The sequence below is a fragment of the Canis lupus genome, chromosome 22 (assembly GCF_011100685.1).
Source record: "Canis lupus familiaris isolate Mischka breed German Shepherd chromosome 22, alternate assembly UU_Cfam_GSD_1.0, whole genome shotgun sequence".
Lineage (NCBI taxonomy): Eukaryota > Metazoa > Chordata > Mammalia > Carnivora > Canidae > Canis > Canis lupus.
Window position 1 is genome coordinate 45,536,285 of NC_049243.1, and position 19,060 is coordinate 45,555,344.

The window sequence follows — 19,060 nt, forward strand, 5'->3', positions numbered from 1 at the left end:
ACAGGCCAAGGAAGATGATGCCACGATGGCCTGGATACCAAGAGCGGCCCAGAAGAGGCGCCAACAGACGTGTGTTTCATTGAGATGTTTGGATGTAGGGTTCTAAGCTATACTTCCCAGCTGTCTGATGGTATCATTCAAGAAGACCGGGAACGTAGGAGTTTAAAATCGGCCCTGTGCCGTTAGGTGTCTTTGAGACATTAACGTGGAGACGTCCCGTAGGTTGCACAAGCACAATGCAATCATCTTTGCATTCTTCACCAGAAACGATGTCGCCGGGCGCTTCTTCTCAGTACTTCCCGAATGTCTCACACACACACACACGCACCCCGGGAAGCCCTCGGGCGCGGGGCTGGCCACCCCACGCATGCGCAGTGGCACCACGCGCCGACACGACCGAGGGCAATGCTGTTTCCGTAGCCCGAAGCGACATCCTTCTGAGTCTCCATCAAAAAGGCGGGAACTAGCCACCAGGCGGGGGAGCGATGGGACGCGCGCCTCCGCACGTCCCGCCCCTCCCGGCCTCTGATTGGTGGGTGGGCCGGGCCGGCGGCCGAGGGGCCTGCCGCACGGGCTGTCAGTCTCCCGGGGGCGGGCCCGCCACGCAGGCCCGGAGCCCTCCTGCCTCAGCCCCGGTGCCGACGTGTGGAGGGAGGCGGCCGCAGGCGGTTGGGACCCGGGCGTGGGTGCCAGTGGGAGGGGGGATGGGAGGCCTGCGGCTGCTGGCGGTGGCCCTCACCTGCTGGTGGTGGCCGCCGGGCAGCCAGGGCAAGACCCTGCGGGGCAGCTTCAGCAGCGCCGCGGCCCGAGACGCTCAGGGCCAGAGCATCGGCCACTTCGAGTTCCACGGTAGGTGCGGGGGCGGGGAGCGGGGTGCAGGGTGCAGGCGCGGGGGCCCAGCCCGCGGGCCGCCCCACCCCCGCCTCGCAGGAGGGGGGGCTGGCGAGGGCGGAGGCGACGCGGGGCACTACCGCCACCGCGCCCGGACGCCCCGCGCCGCCGGCATCGTGGGGTGCATCAGTGCCGCCCCCCATTCCGGGTCAGCGCCCCGCGACTGTCTTCTGCGCTCACAGCACCGTTCCCCCGACCCTCCCTGCAGACGCGAACCGAAGTACGGAGGACCTCTCCGCTGCATCTTTCGAGATCCTTCCCCCAAGGAAGCATCGTCGGCTCACTCCTGTCTCAGCCTGGTTATATACACTAAGGCTCTGGACGTAGGCGTGCACTGAAGCTCCAGAACCTAGATTTACTGGGTTTAGTCTTTGTTTTTAAGATAAATTTGCTAAAACCTACGTGAAGCACAGAGGTTTTGGAAACCAAATAAAACACCTGCTAATCTAGTGGTCACAGTTGCTAAGACAGTTTGATGACTCCGCTAACTGAAGGAGTAGGTTTTCTGTGGACCAGAAGGCCTAGAATTAACTTGACGGAAATGCATATAAATGTGCCCTGGGAGCTTCAGCATTTGCATATGACCTGGCCCTTCTCCAACGTGAACTGCATTTGAGGTTTACTTTCTGGTCTCCCTCAAAAATCAATAAATGTAAAATGAATGAATTTGCAACTCATTCTAATTTTTGCTGTATTTGCACTATCAAAATTTAAGTGATTTTCTTGGTACATACTTTTGGTACTCTCTTTCACTGCTGCTGTATTGCACGTAATTATTTGCCGTGATGAGGTTGGTATCCTTGATTATACAGTTTTTTAGCATTAAAAGATGCAGCGTCAGACTGTTGTCCCACAGAGATTAATAGAAGAGAAAATAATGGGAAAGAATAAGATATTAGAAACACGAAGCTATTTTGGTATCCCCAGAGAGGATAATAGAAGACAAGGTAATAGAAAATAAGATAATAGACGATAATAGAAACAAGAAGCTGTTATGGAAATTTCATATATTGCAGAATTACAGAATTGGTGGTATAAAGGCAGAGGAACCTGAATTTTTTTTTTTTAATTCAGAATGTTTAAAGTAGTTGAGAGAAGGGAATGTAACCTAGTTTTCCAAAATTCAGTGTGGACACAGAACTTGGGTGAAGAAAAAACTTTAGAAACACTTTGTTATTATTTTTTAGGTCACATTTTTAGTTTTTTTGATCAGCTGGCTGTAACTGTACTCTGTATATTGTCAATGATAGGAAAGACACTACAATAAATGGCACAGGCACAGTGCTGGAAAACCTGGGGTATGTAGAAGCTATGATGTGGTTATCACTCATGACTAGCAGAGGGACTTAGACAACCCGGATATTTCATGATTACTTGGTAAACATGGGGGAGAAACAGGAAAATCATATATCTCAAGGAAGATTGAGGAGTTGAGTATTCCAAGTATATTAACACACATACGTGCTCTTTCTATGTGTGTGTATATATGTATTTTTATTATTACCAGTTTTTAGTGAATTTGAATTTAGTAAAAATAATAATACCAAACTATACTGAAATAATAAACTAACTCAGAATGCAATTTAAGATGTTAAGCCTTCGAGTCACTTCTAAAATTTTGGATAGTTTATAATATAATCAATGTATGTAGGAGACTTGGACATTTCCTTGATACATACTATACATTTACATTTATTTAAAATGTTTAATCAAAGTGATAATTATAATAACAAATGTGACAACAGCACAGGAGAAGAGATCTTAAAATGAAAAAAAGTCTCCTGCTTTACTTCTCATCGACAGTCCTAGAGACAACTACTTTTTGCCATTTCATTCAGGGCCTGAAATGTACTCAGTGTGTGCAACCAGGGTTATTCTGTAATGTCTCACAACATCTATTCTGCAGGTTTTCTTGTAAAAGTCACAAATGTCAAATTTTTTATCAGGTGTAAAATGTCTACCCCCAAACTAATTTCTTTAAACTTTCTTGCTATTAACTATGCCTATTTTTTTACATTAAAAGTATAATTAAATATTAACATGCATGTTATATTGGAAAACAAGAGAAACTTTGCTGGGAAATTTCTATAGAGAGTTTATGTACCAATATTAAAGATGTGGAGTGGTTGTGAAATGAGGCAAAAGTTCTGTTATAGTGAATGTCCACGTACAGCAGATGTGCTGTGTATTCTGTGAAATGGCATTACTCTTCATTGGAAGTGTAAGGAGACACCACACATTAATTTGGATAATTAATACGAGTAGTCTCTTGATTTGCACCTGGATAGGATATTCATTCCAATGTAGTCTACCTAGTTGAGTGAGATTTAAGAAAAACTGAAAAAAAAAAAAAAAAAACTGAAAAAAAAAAAACTGTACTCTTGGGTATTATATAAGACTGATGAATCACTGAATTCTACCTCTGAAACTAATAATACACCATATATTAGTTTATTGAATTTAAGTTAAAAAATTAAAAAAATAACAGCAAGAAAAACTGCTCTTTAAATTCCTATTCTGATAAATGGAGGTGTCAAATTGTCTTATCATGTCAGTTCTGTAACAAACAAAACTAGTTAATAATTTTTGTTTTAATGTCAAGGTGACCATGCTCTTCTTTGCGTCAGAATCAACAACATAGCAGTAGCTGTTGGAAAAGAAGCTAAACTTTACCTGTTCCAAGCCCAGGAATGGCTAAAGCTACAGGAAAGCGGTCATGGTTATAGTTGTGGTGAAAAATTATCCAAAGCTCAGTTGACAAGTGAGTATTTCATTTTTTCTGTGATCAGTAGATATGTTCTTTTTTCCTCCTAAATGTTGAAGTTTTTGTTTTCATACCAAGGTATTTCATGACACATCACACCGTGATGACATTTTCTTTAGTACATTTTAAGCTGAAGTATTCCTTGATCAAAGGATAGAATGCCATTTCCCTCCCTTTATCATTAAAAATTTTTGAAAAATATCCAGATAATGTTTAAAGACATACTTTACTTCATTCGGACTTCTTACAAGTTAAGTAATTCATATCAATATGGCAAATGTATTTTGGTCCAGTGGCAGCATGGGATAAATAACAGCATTTGTTGAATGCTTATTATCTCCTAGCATTGAGCTAAGCACTAAACATGTATTATCTCAGTTAATTGCATGATTTAGCTGAAGTGATGCTGTTTGGCAACATGTCATTGTCGTGTGGTGACACAGTATGTCATTTTAGGATGTACCAACATGGCATCATTTGTACACTTCTAGATTTGCCTCTGGAGAAGCTCTACTTTTGTTATCCTAGTTGCCTGTATCCTTGAACCCTTCCATTCTCATCAACATTATCCCAAGTATTAGGGTGCACTATCCAGAATTAGTGAAACTCTTTTTTAATTCCTGTAGAAATGAAGAGCATATACTGTGCTACCCATTTTACCGTTGGAAGTTAATTGGTTGTAGGAGACATTAGTAAATGTGAAGCAGCCATGAGAAAAAATAGGAATTATCCTTCTCCCCCTTCCCCCCTTATATTTCTGCTACCGTTCTGCATATCAGCGAGTCTGAATCTTCTTGTAATCTGGTCAAGTGAAACATTGCCATTTTCTGAACTTCTGGTCTTCCTAGTCTCAGCAGCTCTCTGGGTCCCTCATAAGGCAGCTAGCTAGAATACGGATAAGAGGAGAAGCCCCCAGGGGTGCATGGGTGCTCAGTTGGTTGAGCACCCAACTCTTGATTTCAGCTCAGGTCATGATCTCAGGGTTGCAAGATCGAGCCCCATATTAGGCTCTGTGTTCAGTGTGGAGTCCACTTTAGATTCTTTCTCTGCCTCCCTCCCCCCCCACCTAATGTTCTCTCTCTCTTTCAAATAAACAAATACATCTTTTAAAAAAAAGAGTAGAAGCTCCCCCAATCTTTGCCATCCTGTGGGGCAGGATGTGGGGATCTTTTATCTAGATTTATAAGATGATGTTGACAGTATGCTGAAGAAATGTTGAATGACTAGATTCAGACATCAAAGAGACAGTTACATAATTTTCCCTTTCCCCTGATTTTCAGAACTTAACTGGGAAATTTGTGCAAGTACTCATTACCAGTTATCTTTTCTTTTCCATACAATTTGGTCATTTAAATGTTCCACATATGTGTAAAAAGTTCTAGCCTTCCATTTCCACTTGTTATAATGTCCAAAACCAACTCATCATCTTGCCCATCCAAACTTCGTTGTCTTCCTCTTGCAGTGTTCCCTGTTTCAGGAACTGGCACCACCATCTGTCCAGTAAACAAGCTGGAACCCATGGAGTCTTCCAACACTCCCTTTTTGCCCTCTCCATCCCCTCCCAATCTGTCAGTAAGTGACCTCGAAGTATCTATGGAATTCATCTATTTTTCTACATCTCTGCCCCCACCATGTTATTCCAGGCTGCCATAATCTTGTGCCTGATGCAGTAGTCTCTACTTAGCCACTACAGCCATACTGGTGCCCCCTATAACCAGAGTGATCCTTCTGAACAGCAGATTTGATCATGACACAATCACTTCCTCATCACACCCAGAAATACCCCAGTCATTTTCTGCGACTCTTAGGACACAGACAGGTCTCCTTAACCAGATCAGCAAAGCCATCGTGGTCTAGCCATCGTGTACCCCCCAGGTTATCTCACAGCATTGTCCCCTTCTGCCTCATTTTACTTGTAGGCTTGCTTGTTTTATTTCATTGCCATCCTGTACCTTTGCATAGGTTTTTCCTCTATTTGTTCTTCTTTCCCTCTTTGGCTCTTCCCTCCATTTAGTTATTAACACTTAAGTTTTTTTTTTTTTTAAGATTGTATTTATTTATTCATGAGAGACACAGAGAGAAAAAGAGAGACAGAGGACAGAGACACAGGCAGACGGAGAAGCAGGCTCCACTCAGGGAGCCCTATGTGGGACCCGATCCTGGGTCTCCAGGATCACGCCCTGGAGCCGAAGGCTGCGCTGAACTGCTGAGCCACCCGGGCTGCCCAACACTTGAGTTTCTATAGCTTGTTTTTCTTCCACAGCACATATTATAGTTACCACTTCACATCTTATTTACTTGTTATAAAATCAATCAGAGCAGCAGGGCTCCTTTGGTCTACTCATTTCACTGAGCACTCCCATTGTTTCATGTACTAGGCAAGGCACTTGTGATAAATCAGAGACCAAAATACACTTGCTTGGTCCTTGAGGCTAGTGAGGGTGACAGGGATGAATCTGATCAATGTAAATAAATGTGAAATTGGAATAGTGGTAAGTACTATGAATGTTAGTTACATGGTACTATGAGAATGAAATTTTACAATACCCTAGTAATTAAGTTTTTACTAAGTATTTGTAGGTTGAATTGTCATAGAACTTAGGACTTGAAGGGTGTTTTGTTTCTGTTTTTTAATTTTAATTCCAGTATAGTTAATAGGGTGCTATATTAGTTTCAGGTGTGTGATATAGTTATCAAACAATTTTGTACCTTACTCAGTGTTCATCATGATAAATGTTCTCTTAATCCCCTTCATCATTTTCACCTATCCTTCCACCCATCTACCCTCTGGTAACCATCAGTTTGTTCTTTATAGTTAAGAGTCTTTTTTTTGGGGGGGGGGGGGGTCTTTTTTCTTTGTTAGTTGGTGTTGTTTCTTAAATTCCACATATGAGTGAAATCATATGGTAATTGTCTTTCTCTGATTATTGACTCATTTTTGCAAATGGAAGATTTCATTTTTATGACTATTATACCATTGCGTGTACATATGTGTGTATATATATATATATACATATATATATATATTTCTTTTTTATCCATTCATCTGTTAATGGACAGTTGGGTCACTTCCATATTTTGACTGTTGTAAATAATGCAACAGTAAATATAGGGGTGTGTGTATCTTTTCAAATTAATGTTTTCATATTCTTTGGATAAATACCCAGTGGTGGAATTACTGGATCATATGGTATTTCTATTTTTAATTTTAAGAAACCTCCATACTGTTCTCCAGAATGGCTGCACCAGTTTGCATTCCCAACAAAAATGCAAAAGTTTTCCTTTTTCTCCACCATCCTTGCCAACAGTTGTTATTTCTTGTGTTTTTTATTTTGACCATTCTGACAGGTGTGAGGTGATAACTCATTGTGGTTTTGATTTGCATTTTCCTGATGATGAGTAATGTTGAGCATTTTTTTGATGTCTGTTGGCCATCTGTATGTCTTCTTTGGAGAAATGTCTGTTCATGTCTTCTGCCCATTTTTAATGGTTTATTTGTGGGGTTTTGGGTGGTGGGTTGTATAAGTTCTTTATATATTTTGGATACTAACCCTTTATCAGATGTGTCATTTGCAAGTATCTTCTCCCGTGTTGTCTTTTTGTTTTGTTGGTTGTTTCCTTTGCTGTGCAGAAGATTTTTATTTTGATGTAGTTCCAATAATTTATTTTTGCTTTTATTTCCCTTGCCTCAGAAGACATATCTAGAAAAATGTTGATGCAACTGATGTTAGAAAAACTACTGCCTGTGTTCTCTTTAAGGATTTCTATGATTTCAGGTCTCATATTTAGGTTTTTAATCCATTTTAGTTTATTTTTGTGTATATATATTTCCTTCTTTTGGATGTGGTTGTCCAGTTTTCCCAGCACCATTTGTGGAAGAGATTGAGGGTTTTTTTGGTTGCTAGGTTGATTGCTTTGTATTTGGCACCTTTTGTATTTGGTTGGTAGTTTGATTGCTTTGTATTTGGTCTTTTTCTTCCAGTAAAAACTTAGCAGGCTGTTTAAAGCTTTGAGCTGTAGTAATTGATTTAGTTTTTTATATTCCCTGGTTAATATCATACTGTGTATTATATGCACTTGCAAAAACATTTTTGTATCAGTCATACACCTTCGGTCACAGACCTTCTGTACAGGGAGACAGCATGGTACAATGGAAAGACTGCTAAACTGAGAATCACTGCCTGTTTTCTTCGAGGCTCAGTTTACCTACCCATACCACAAGAAGGTTGAAAATCAAACTGCTGCAATTTTAATTATAACTCTTTAGGATGGAGTTGCTTATATATAAGGCTATAACTTATAAACCTCTTACAGCTGTTTCTCAGACTATTTTTCCTTCTTCTCTATTCTTCTGTTGAATGCAAGGGTATTCTTTGGAATTATTGGAATGGAAGATCTCAGAAAATAGGAATTTGTGAGGAATGAAGATTGTTTTGTTAAATTTTGGGACCTGAAATAAATTAGGTTTCTGCAAATTTCATCAACTCTTTTCCCAGCAACAAAAGCCAAGTCTTAAGAAAATCTATATTCTCTAACTTTTACATATTAGTTATCGTATATATAGTATGTAATTGTTCAGGACCTTTGATGCATTGAAACAAAAAGCATATTCTTAAATTCATCACTATGTAGTAGTACCACATATTTTTAGATAATTTCTCATTTCCTGGCCATTAATGAGACTTTTAGGAAGCAATAGCTTTTTGCCTATTTGGTAATGAGTTCATTAACTATGCCAAACTTCTATGTAAAACCTTAACTGATGCTGCTGTGAACTATGAAAAGATTAGCAGATTTGAAAAATTCCTTAGTGTCAAATGTTGCTTGTGAGTATACATTGCCCCAAATTAATGTTTGAGAAATTATTTTTCAATCATCCTTTTAGTAAAGTCATAAAATGTCAGATTTTTAAAAAAATGATAAAAACTATTTTGTAGGTTTTTAAAGCTAGCAAACGAGACATTTAAAAGCACTGAAAATTATGACTTTATGTAAAAAAAATTAGCAAGGAGATTCAGGGTAATTTGCTGTCAGGTTACAAGAGCTAATATTTTACTTATAAAACATTTCAGTATTTTTTTTAATATCATGCACAGTAATTCCTTTTGTGCATTTGGAATATTTTATAAATCATTTAAAAGTGTTAGCATTTTATTATTCTGTGTATTTTTGTTAACAGTATTCGTTTTGTTTTATAACATGATTGGGCAGCTAGCCATGTAACATTATTCTTTGCAATTCAAGTTTTGTTAATATGTGAGATACTAATTACATCAGCATGGAATATGCATGCTGTGTGGTAGTCTTTTGTCTCAAAAACAATGAACATACAGTTTTGTCAAGAGGCTTGTTTCCCAGGCTTGGTAAAACTGAAACAGGCCACAAGACAAAAAACTGAAGGCCATTATCACTTTTGAAGCACACTTTTGTTTTTATTTGATGTAAATCTGTATAATTGAAAAAACATTAAAAAGTATATTGGTGAAAAATATAATGGTTAATTTTTGTGTTGTTTTATCTAAGAAAAGAGTGCAAGTGATAAAACAGCAACATAGCAGAACCTTTATATTATAAGGTCCAGATTATGTAATTGTGAGCTGCACATTTTAAAAGCCTAATTTCTGAGCCACTAAAAGGTTAATCGTATATTAAATTCTTATTAAAGGTCTTCAAATATTTAATGGAAACTAGAGTCTTTGCTACAATTTCAAGAAGCTATACAGTAAAAAGATAAATAAATGAACCAAAAAACAACAGTATAAACGTCAGCTAAATTAGGATAGTCCAAATAAGCAATGCTATGGCATTGTTAATAAAATCATCTTATCCACTTTAAATATAGTTCATGAAATTCCCAGGTGTAAAGTCTAAGTCCTCAAAATTTGTATCCTGACCTGTATCTCATTTCTAAAGACAACTTATAAATAGCATTTTTTAAAAAAGATTGTATTTATTTATTCATGAGAGGCAGAGACATAGGCAGAGGGAGAAACAGGCTCCCTATTAAGAGTCTGATGCAGGACTTGATGCCAGAACCCCAGGATCACCACCTGAGCCAACAACTAACCCATCCAGGTGCCTCCCAAAATAGCATTTTTTAAACATTTTATTTGGAAAGTTTTCAATAAGTGAAAGTGTAGTACAGCTAACATTGGTATATCCTTTGCTTAGATTCAATAACTGTTAATATTTTGTTACATTGCTTTGTATTTGTATGTTTGTGATTTTTGTATTTAATCAAAGCATATGAAAATAAGCTGTTGACGTCATGAGCACTTTGCCCCACTTCTATATCAGCTTGCTTCTTAAAAGAGTAGGGACGTTTTTCTCCATAACAACAATAGCATCATGACACCTAAGAAAATTAATAAGTTCATAAGCCAGTGTAGCTCAGTTGCTTAAGCATCTGCCTACAGCTCAGGTCATAATCCCAGGGTCCTGGGATCAAGTCCCACATCAGGATCCCCATTCATTGGAGAACCTGCTTCTCCCTCTCCCTCTGGCCCTAATTCAGTGCTCCCTCTCTCAAATAAATAAATAAAATCTTAAAAAAAAAAAAAGGCATTTTTTTCTTCAATTGAGAAAGTGAGGAGCCTGCTTCTCCCTCTGCATTCCCCCTGCTTGTGCGATCTCTTTCTCTGTCAAATAAATAAATAACATCTTTTTTAAAAAGATTTTTTCTTCAATTGAGAAAGACTAGCTGGCATGCTGTGGGGGCAATCTAGAGTTGGGAATTGAGACCATCATAATCTTATATTTTAAGAATATTTTGTATAGAATTATACTCTTTACATGGGATTTTCATATACTGTCTCATTTGCTTCTCACAAGAACTCTGAGTTAGACAGGTTAGGTATCTTAATTTTACTACTGAAAAAGCACATTTTGAGAGGTTAAGTAATTTATTTGGTGAGTTGCAAGGTTGTTAAGTAATAGCACCAACACTTCCTCCTTTAACTCTTCTACTCTTTTTATTATATGTAGCGTTTGAGACACTACTCTCCTACAACTTTGTGGTGGTGTTAGTGAGTGCCTCTTAAGTCAGAGTCATAGTTTCAAATTTGGAAGGCATCTTAGACATCATTAAGTGTTTCTCAGAAGGCTGCTATTGGCATTTGGGGCAGAACAGGTCTTTATTATATGAAACTTTACCTTGGATTGCATGAGGCTTAGTACAGCCTCCCTCCAAGGACCTTCTCAACTGTGTGACAACAGAACTGTCCCTACACATTTTCAAATCACTAGAGGGGAGCAGGATTACCCTGGAGGACACTTATTAGGATAACTATCTTGTCTTAAATAAAGGAAAAGGAGAATGAACCCATAATTCAGTAACTACTGTGTGACAGGTGTCATGCTAAGTGACTCCTATAACTTTAGTTTTCCTATCAGCTCTTTGCTCTAAGTATTACCTTCATTTTACAGATGAAGAAAGTGTCATTACTTATATAACTTGCTCAAGTTTACACAGAAGGTAAGTAAGTATTGGAGTCAGGATTCAAACACAGATCCGTGTGATGCCAGCATTCATAAGACTCCCCATGCCCCCGCCATATAGACCTGACCCAGTATAACAGCTCTTATATTCTGGTCATTTATGTTCTCCTTTCAGTTCCTTTTTAAAGAATGATCAATGAGAAAAAGATTCTGGAAAATCTTTTGAAGGTATTTGTTGGTCATAGTTTTTAGGTATAATAATGATTCCCTGAGTTGAATGCTCCATTTTAACTCAAATCCAATTTTCAAAAGTATCACTGCAGTTGTTACACAGCATTGTGAAATGTAGTTAATGCCATAGAACTGTACACTTCAAAAAGGTTAAAATGGTAACTTTTATGTTTATATATATTTTACCACAATAAAAAGATCTACTTGAAGACTTTGAAATATTTAAAATTCAGATTCAAAATGTCATTTGTGGTGTTTCACAATACTTTTATAGTGACTCCTTTGGTTAAGATACGTTATTTATATCTGCCTTATGATTTACAGACCTTATTCCAGTACTATACCAGGGCTTCGATTTTCAAGATAGTAAGAACAAAACAAAAGAATTCTGTGAGTTGATTATATGACTAAAATGAAAACATTTGTTTTCTTTCTCTTTAAAGTGACCATGAATCAGACTGAACATAATCTGACAGTATCCCAGATTCCATATCCACAAACGTGGCATGTGTTTTATGCAGACAAGTATACGTGCAGAGATGACAATGAGAATTCTCAGGTGGAAGATATCCCATTTGAAATGATGTTACTAAACCCAGATGCTGAAGGGAATCCATTTGATCATTTTGGTGCTGGAGAATCTGGTAAGAATATATATATACATAAGTGTATATCCTAAATATAGAAAAAAATTATGCACAAATATCTTTATGTTATGTTTTTTGAATATTAAAAATTAAAAACAACTTAAGTGTCCAACAGTAGGCAGATGGTAAGTGAATCCTCTTACAGCATTTTAATAGCTATAATATTAAGTTAGAAAAGCAGAACATTTAACTTTATATTTTATAATTTGAAGTATGTTAAAAAAGGCAGATAATTAAGCAGAAAGAAGGACAAAAATATTAACAGATTGTTTCTGTGTTTTGGGTAGTAGAATTATGGATGGTTTTTAGTTTTCTCTATACATTCTAAACCTTTTTGCTTTTTTGATAACCTAGCATTAATCTTTATAAACAGAAAAATGCTAATAAATAGAGCAACCTAAATTGGAAAATCAGTTTTTAAGTGAGATAGAAACTGCACTACTTTATATGGCTGTCCTTTCACCAAGTTGTGTAAACTGGTTAGGGATTGTCTTTGTGGGAGCTTGCAACCATTTTAGGAATGATCAAAGTTTGTAAAGTTTCCAAAATCCAATTTACTTCCATAAATATTTCGTCAAAATTTTAGATTGACTACGTATTGCCCTACAGAAGCAAGATTCCTAGCCCAAACAGAAATGAACAACTTCTTGTGATTAATGATAAACATCTATACAGTATTTTAGTAGATTTGTAAATTAACATGTCAGAATGAAGACTGAGATTGTAGAATGTCTATCAAAACAAAGGATTAGGAGTTTACTTCTTAATGAGTTCATTACCCATTTGGAAGAATCAATCTGCTTAGAAATTCAACCCATTAAATCTCATTGACCATCAAGATAAGTGGGTGCAGGTAGAACAGAAATTGAGACTACGTTAGATGAAACCAATTGCCTAGTTCAAAATGTATATTGCCACAGATAGAAATTTAACTCAAGGAACATGTGTTATGGGGATCCCTGGGTGGCGCAGCGGTTTGGCGCCTGCCTTTGGCCCAGGGCGTGATCCTGGAGACCCGGGATCGAATCCCACATCAGGCTCCCGGTGCATGGAGCCTGCTTCTCCCTCTGCCTGTGTCTCTGCCTCTCTCTCTCTCTGTGACTATCATAAACAAATAAAAATTAAAAAAAAAAAAAAGGAACATGTGTTATGGACACCAGGTCACCAGTAACTTAATGTATGAAGAGAGAAATTTTTTTAATATCTTTTAGTCTGAAAAAATATTTACATGGTGACACAATGGGAACCCAAACATTTTTAAATAAAGTTCTTTTTGTGAAGGAAATGACAAAAGGGATAAGCTACTCGAATTATTATTATTATTTTTTTAAATTTTTATTTATTTATGATAGTCACACAGAGAGAGAGAGAGGCAGAGACACAGGCAGAGGGAGAAGCAGGCTCCATGCACCGGGAGCCCGATGTGGGATTCGATCCCGGGTCTCCAGGATCGCGCCCTGGGCCAAAGGCAGGCGCTAAACCGCTGCGCCACCCAGGGATCCCTCGAATTATTTTTGAATGCAAACAAACTTAAAGGTTAAATTTTTCTTAATAGTAGTGTGGATCAGTATGGGTCATTACTAAAAGTTACTTCAGTCCTACCATTTCTTTTATATTGATTGATTGATTGATTGATTGATTGATTGATTGGAGGAGGGTAGGAAGGAGATAGGGAGAAGCCCAAGCAGGTTCCAAGCCCCCCAGCACAGAGCCCGACTCGGGGCTTGATCTCATGACCCTGAGATCATGACCTGAGCTGAAATCAAGAGTCCATTGCTTGACCCACTGAGCCACCCAGGTGCCCCATTTTTTTATCTTTATAAACTTTGACATTTATCTTCTGTAGTTTGGAAAGGCATTGATGAAACCTAGTCTACTGATAGCATTGGATAGACAGATGAAACCCAGGTCTACTGATAGCATTGGATAGACATTGGATAGCATTGGATAGAGACTAATTTGCTTGTGAAGTCCCTTTTAACCATAAGTCTTTATTATTTCATGTGACAGTTATTTTTAGGACTGGTAAAGACTCAGCAGTCCCTGAATGCTCTGCTACAGTCACTTTATGTGCAAACTATACAGCCTATGGTGTAGTTTAATCCAAAAGCTCTTTCACCTGTTGCCTTCCTGGCAATTTGCCTGTAGCTCAAGAGGTTATTTTATGGGGATCCCTGGGTGGCTCAGTGGTTTGGCACCTGCCTTTTGCCCAGGGCACGATCCTGGAGTCCCGGGATCGAGTCCCGCGTCAGGCTCCTGGCATGGAGCCTGCTTCTCCCTCTGCCTATATCTCTGCCTCTCTCTCTCTCTCTCTATGTCTATCGTGAATAAATAAAATAAAATCTTTAAAAAAAAAAAGAGGTTATTTTATTTATTTTGTGGATGCTTGAGATTCTACTAGATCCTATAGTGATTGTTTTGCTTCCTTATCCAGGCTTTCATTTATGGTCTCTTTCCTCATTCCTGATTACACATCTGAACATTGACTGTAGGCCACAGAGTGGTCACATTTGTGGCCTCTGCCACCTTTGGGCCACTGAATGTCAGCCATACTTGCCCTGGCTCACCCTGAACCTTGTCCATATCTTCCGGTGTTTTTTCCAACATCCTGAATGCTTAGCTTTTTCTTAGGGTTCACATGAACCATTCTCATTCAACTAGTCCAGACTCTGAGCTACCTTCTCCAAGACTGAGTTTGATTTGATGTTTATGTTTATGTCTGAAATCTGTCTTATACTAGAATGGAGAAAGTTACATTGGTCATATCACCAACAAACATTTAAATGAGGGGCAAAACCTCACTATAGTATGGATTTTCATTAAGCATGATTCAGTGCAAGGTTAATCTGTGGGGATTGATTATTAACAAGTACCAGCAGTACTTAAAAGTATTCAAAGTTGTTATGTGGCTGGCTTAATTTCTAGGGACTCACATCATCTTATTGATTAAAATGTATAAAACCCTTAAAATATGATTAATTCTACATCAAAGTGTAATACATCAGTGGTCCTCAACCCATCACTGTACATCTGGAGAACTTTAAAAAAAAATACAAATGTCTACCCCCTGAGACTTAGAAAGATTTGGTTTTGGAGTGAAAGCCAGGCAACTGAGCTTTGTCAAAGCTCCAAGTTGATTCTAATGTGCAGAACCAATGATCTTAAAGTCCATGTCCCGGGATGCCTGGGTGCCTCAGTGGTTGAGTGTCTGCCTTTGGCCCAGGGTGTGATCCTGGAGTGCTGGGATCAAGTTCCACATTGGGCTCCCCGCAGGGAGCCTGCTTCTCCCTCTGCCTATGTCTCTGCCTCTTTCTGTGCTCTCATGAATAAATAAATAAAATCTTTTAAAAGTAAAAAAATAAAAGTCCATGTCCCACATTGGTTGGTATCATATTGGTTTTACAGTAGAGCCTTGAGAAGGATTCTTCCTACTTACGTAGCCTCAGGTGTGGAATTTCTTTCCAAGAAATAATCCCAGTTCATTTTAGAAACTTCTGCTCATTTGTCTAATTTTCTGCCCTGAGTAGGGAAAATTGATTTACTATGGTTTTTACTGAGAATTGACTATTAAGCCGTATGTCTAAGGAGTTTGAATTAGAATAACTTGGTGTGGGTAGCTGCAATTAATGTTACATGTTATTCTGGTTAGATTTTATAATTTGCTTTCTTTCAAACAAATTATGTATTTTGTATCTATTAGACTGCAGTTAATCTCATATTTTATAGATTGGTCTAGGTTTAAAAAAAAAAACTAAGGCAAGGATGATGCTACTTGACAAAATACTACATAGGAATATTATATTTTAAGGTAGAATAAAGTAAAACTGCTTCTTAAAAAAATTAGAATCTGGGCAGCCCGGGTGGCTCAGCAGTTTAGCACCTGCCTTCAGCCCAGGGTGTGATCCTGGAGACCCGGGATGGAATCCCACATGAGGCTCCCTGCAGGGAGCCTGCTTCTCCCTCTGCCTGTGTCTCTGCCGCTCTCTCTCTCTCTTTCTCTCTCTCTCTCATGAATAAATAAATAAAATCTTTTTTAAAAAATTAGAACCTTCATTGACTATAGTTGTGCTCTTGTTAGAAACCAAAATAAGTAGTCAGAATCCTGAGAATTAAAGTATTATCATCCAAAGTAGTCTGGTTTTCATCAGAATATTATTCTCTGTCACATCTGCTATCTCATTGTTTTTAAGATTCCAGATATTGGCTCTGGTAACATGTTGGAATGCTTTTGCTTTAAAGTAATAGAAAACTTTAATGCATGTAGTATAGACAATAAGGAAATTATCTTATATAACAAGAATTTCTGAGGCTTCTTCACGGTGGTTTATTTAGCATCTCTGTACCCTCCTATCTTCTGTCAGCTTTGTCCTTAGGCTAGCTCCCTCATGTCCAAAGTTAACTGCAGTTCACTTTGTGGGCATTGAATCTAGATAATGACAAAATTCAGTATCTCTTTTTTGAGAGCAAGGAAACCTTTCTTAGAAGCTTCCTCATCAGATTTCCCTGTCAAAACTGGGTCACATGCCCTTGCTCTACAACATCATAAGAGAAATGTAAGTGAAAGTGTCAGAAGGAAGATAAGGGTAGACGAATTTGTGAGTAAAGGGTTAGGCATACCCCTTATTGGCAGGGGTGTTGGAATTTCTGTGATGAGTTTAGACTAATTAGGATATATCTTGAAACTCTTGAGGGTGGCATGGACATTGGGGTAGGTGGGAGTGTTCCAGTGCTGCACCCATGACCCAGTGACTGTCTCCTTTACCCTCTTTTCTCCCATCTCCCATCATTTAGCTGGAGCGGAGTTTTTTGAAGCTTTCCTGTAAGTTTTCTTCCAGCTGAATTTTGCCAGTGCTTTTTCCCATTAAGCTTGCCTTAAAATCTACACATTTCCTTATAACATATGTGTTTGCCACCTGGTGCGTGCTCATTTAACAGTATTCTTCTTTTGTGTATAGGTGAAATTTAATACTTAGTACCCACTTATCTAAAAATTAGAATTTAATTTCACAGTGAACAAATATAGATTGTTTTCTTATGATGGATGGTAACAGGACAAAAGTAAAATTGATCACTGAAAAGAAAAAAAACGGACTTTTTTTTTTTTCTAGAGGGAATTTATTTAAAAGAACAGTGAGTGCAGAATCCACATTTTATCTTTAGACTATCTTTTGGGCAGGATCAAGGTAAAAATAGTAAATGAACAAAGTACAAGACACAAATGTCTTGAGCTAGTGCAGGTTATTTAATACATTATCTGAAGGAAATAATTTGTTGGTTATAATGTTAGCTTTTCTGGAAGGTACATTTATTTTTTTTTTAATATTTTATTTATTCATTAGAGAGAGAGAGAGAGAGAGACAGGCAGAGGGAGAAGCAGGCTCCATGCAGGAGCCCGATATGGGACTCGATCCCAGAACTCCAGGATCACGCCCTGGACCAAAGGCAGGTGCTAAACCATTGAGCCACCCAGGGATCCCCTGGAAGGTACATTTAATCTTGATTATTCCTAAAACATTTTTTTGCTACTAACAGATGTCTTCTTTTCAAAAGTACCTTCCTCCTATGTTATTCTGATTACTCAGTAAATAGTCTGAGGATTTTCTTTTCATGGCGGATTTGTAACGGATGGAGTGTGAAACTTTATCTTGTAATAGATACTCTGTAAAGTACTATGAGTAAATAAAACAAAAAGAATGCCATATTTAATTCTTTATACTAAGAAGGAAAAATAAAAGCTAAGATTCAAAAGACAGAATTGCATGAAGAATTTTACTGACCCACAGTGTTAATACATTTAGCGTATTTTCTGTCTTGTTCCATTACTATAACAATCCCAGGCTTATTGTCCCATTATTTCTAGAGCTGGAATGCTGCCTATGTAAGGAGTTTAAAAAGAAATTATGCCTCTTGAGTTATTTGATCTTCTCTTCCTGAAATCTAAACATGCTTTTTCACCTGAATGAGGGAAGTGAACATTTATATAATGTAGAGCAGGAGAGACACCCAGTGGCTGAAATACTACTTATCTCCTTTTTTCCCCCTAACCATTGCAAAAATATGATTGAGATTGAACTGTTTATTGACTGCTTTTCTACTATTTGTATCTTCTAGATTGCTTTTTCAAAATTAATACTCCCTTCTCTGCCCACTGATTAGAGTTTACCTCAAATGGTAAACTGGAGCAGATTCAGCTTCATGATTGGATGGAAATGATTGCAGTTTAGGCTGTTCATCCACAGATTCAGTAGAGACAGCTCTGTTCACAGCCACCATCATTATACTCCAGTGGTATTTAGATACAATATGAAATCTTAATATTTGGAACTAGTTTTAGATGTAACTAAGTCAGTATAAGTAAGATGTTAAACTCAAAGCTACTCCTCTAGGTTATGATAAAAATTTTCTGATATTTCTGAGAAATGAAGACACAGTCAAAAGATTCAGGTGATGCAGAAAAAGGGATGCAAATCTTGGGATGCATGAAGACTGTACCGGAAAGCTGTTGGTAGGAACTAGAGGCTGCTTAACAACTGGCACCGTTTTTAATATAAAGTCTGCTCGTTTACTCTGTTTTTGTCTTTACCAACCAGCTCCCTTTGCTTGTTTGATATTTCTGCTTACTCAGAATATTTATTTCACTGTGGCCTGATTTGACTTCAATGTCAGCTCCTTTCAACCTCAATTTCTGCTGCCTAATTCTTTCCATGTTTTGTGGTTTGATTTCCTGAGAGACTGATTAGCCTGACTTATCTTTGAGAACCAAATTATTCTGGTGGCCAGCAGCTAGTCTTTGGGTTGGTGGCCATTTGGTCAAGTATTACAGTTTTAGCCAACTGTGGGATGGAGTCTCATGGTCACCATAGAATTTCCTCTTTGACAAGAGCTGCAGACAGTTTACTTCAGAAGGGGACTGCAGTCATAACGTATTTTGAAACTTTGTTCCACTGGAAATGTAAGATAGTGGTATATTCCAGAGCTGTGTTTTTGTATCAGAATCACCTGATGGGCTTATTAAAACACAGCTTGCTGGTCCCCTCTCCCAGAATTTCTGATATAGTAGATCTGGGATGAAGCCCAAGAATGTGCATTT

The 19,060-nt window shown here is 38.2% G+C and overlaps 1 protein-coding gene across 1 annotated transcript in view; it reads left to right on the forward strand.

Annotated features, from left to right (window-relative positions):
• The first annotated feature begins 612 nt into the window (after nt 1-612).
• GPR180 (G protein-coupled receptor 180) overlaps nt 613-19,060 on the forward strand; it is a 32,161-nt gene continuing 13,713 nt past the window's right edge. The window contains exons 1-3 of the mRNA XM_038569874.1: nt 613-849; nt 3,494-3,652; nt 11,767-11,967. Of these exons, the coding sequence (XP_038425802.1) occupies nt 705-849; nt 3,494-3,652; nt 11,767-11,967 (505 nt within the window). The 5' untranslated portion in view covers nt 613-704. The remainder of the gene's footprint in view (nt 850-3,493; nt 3,653-11,766; nt 11,968-19,060) is intronic.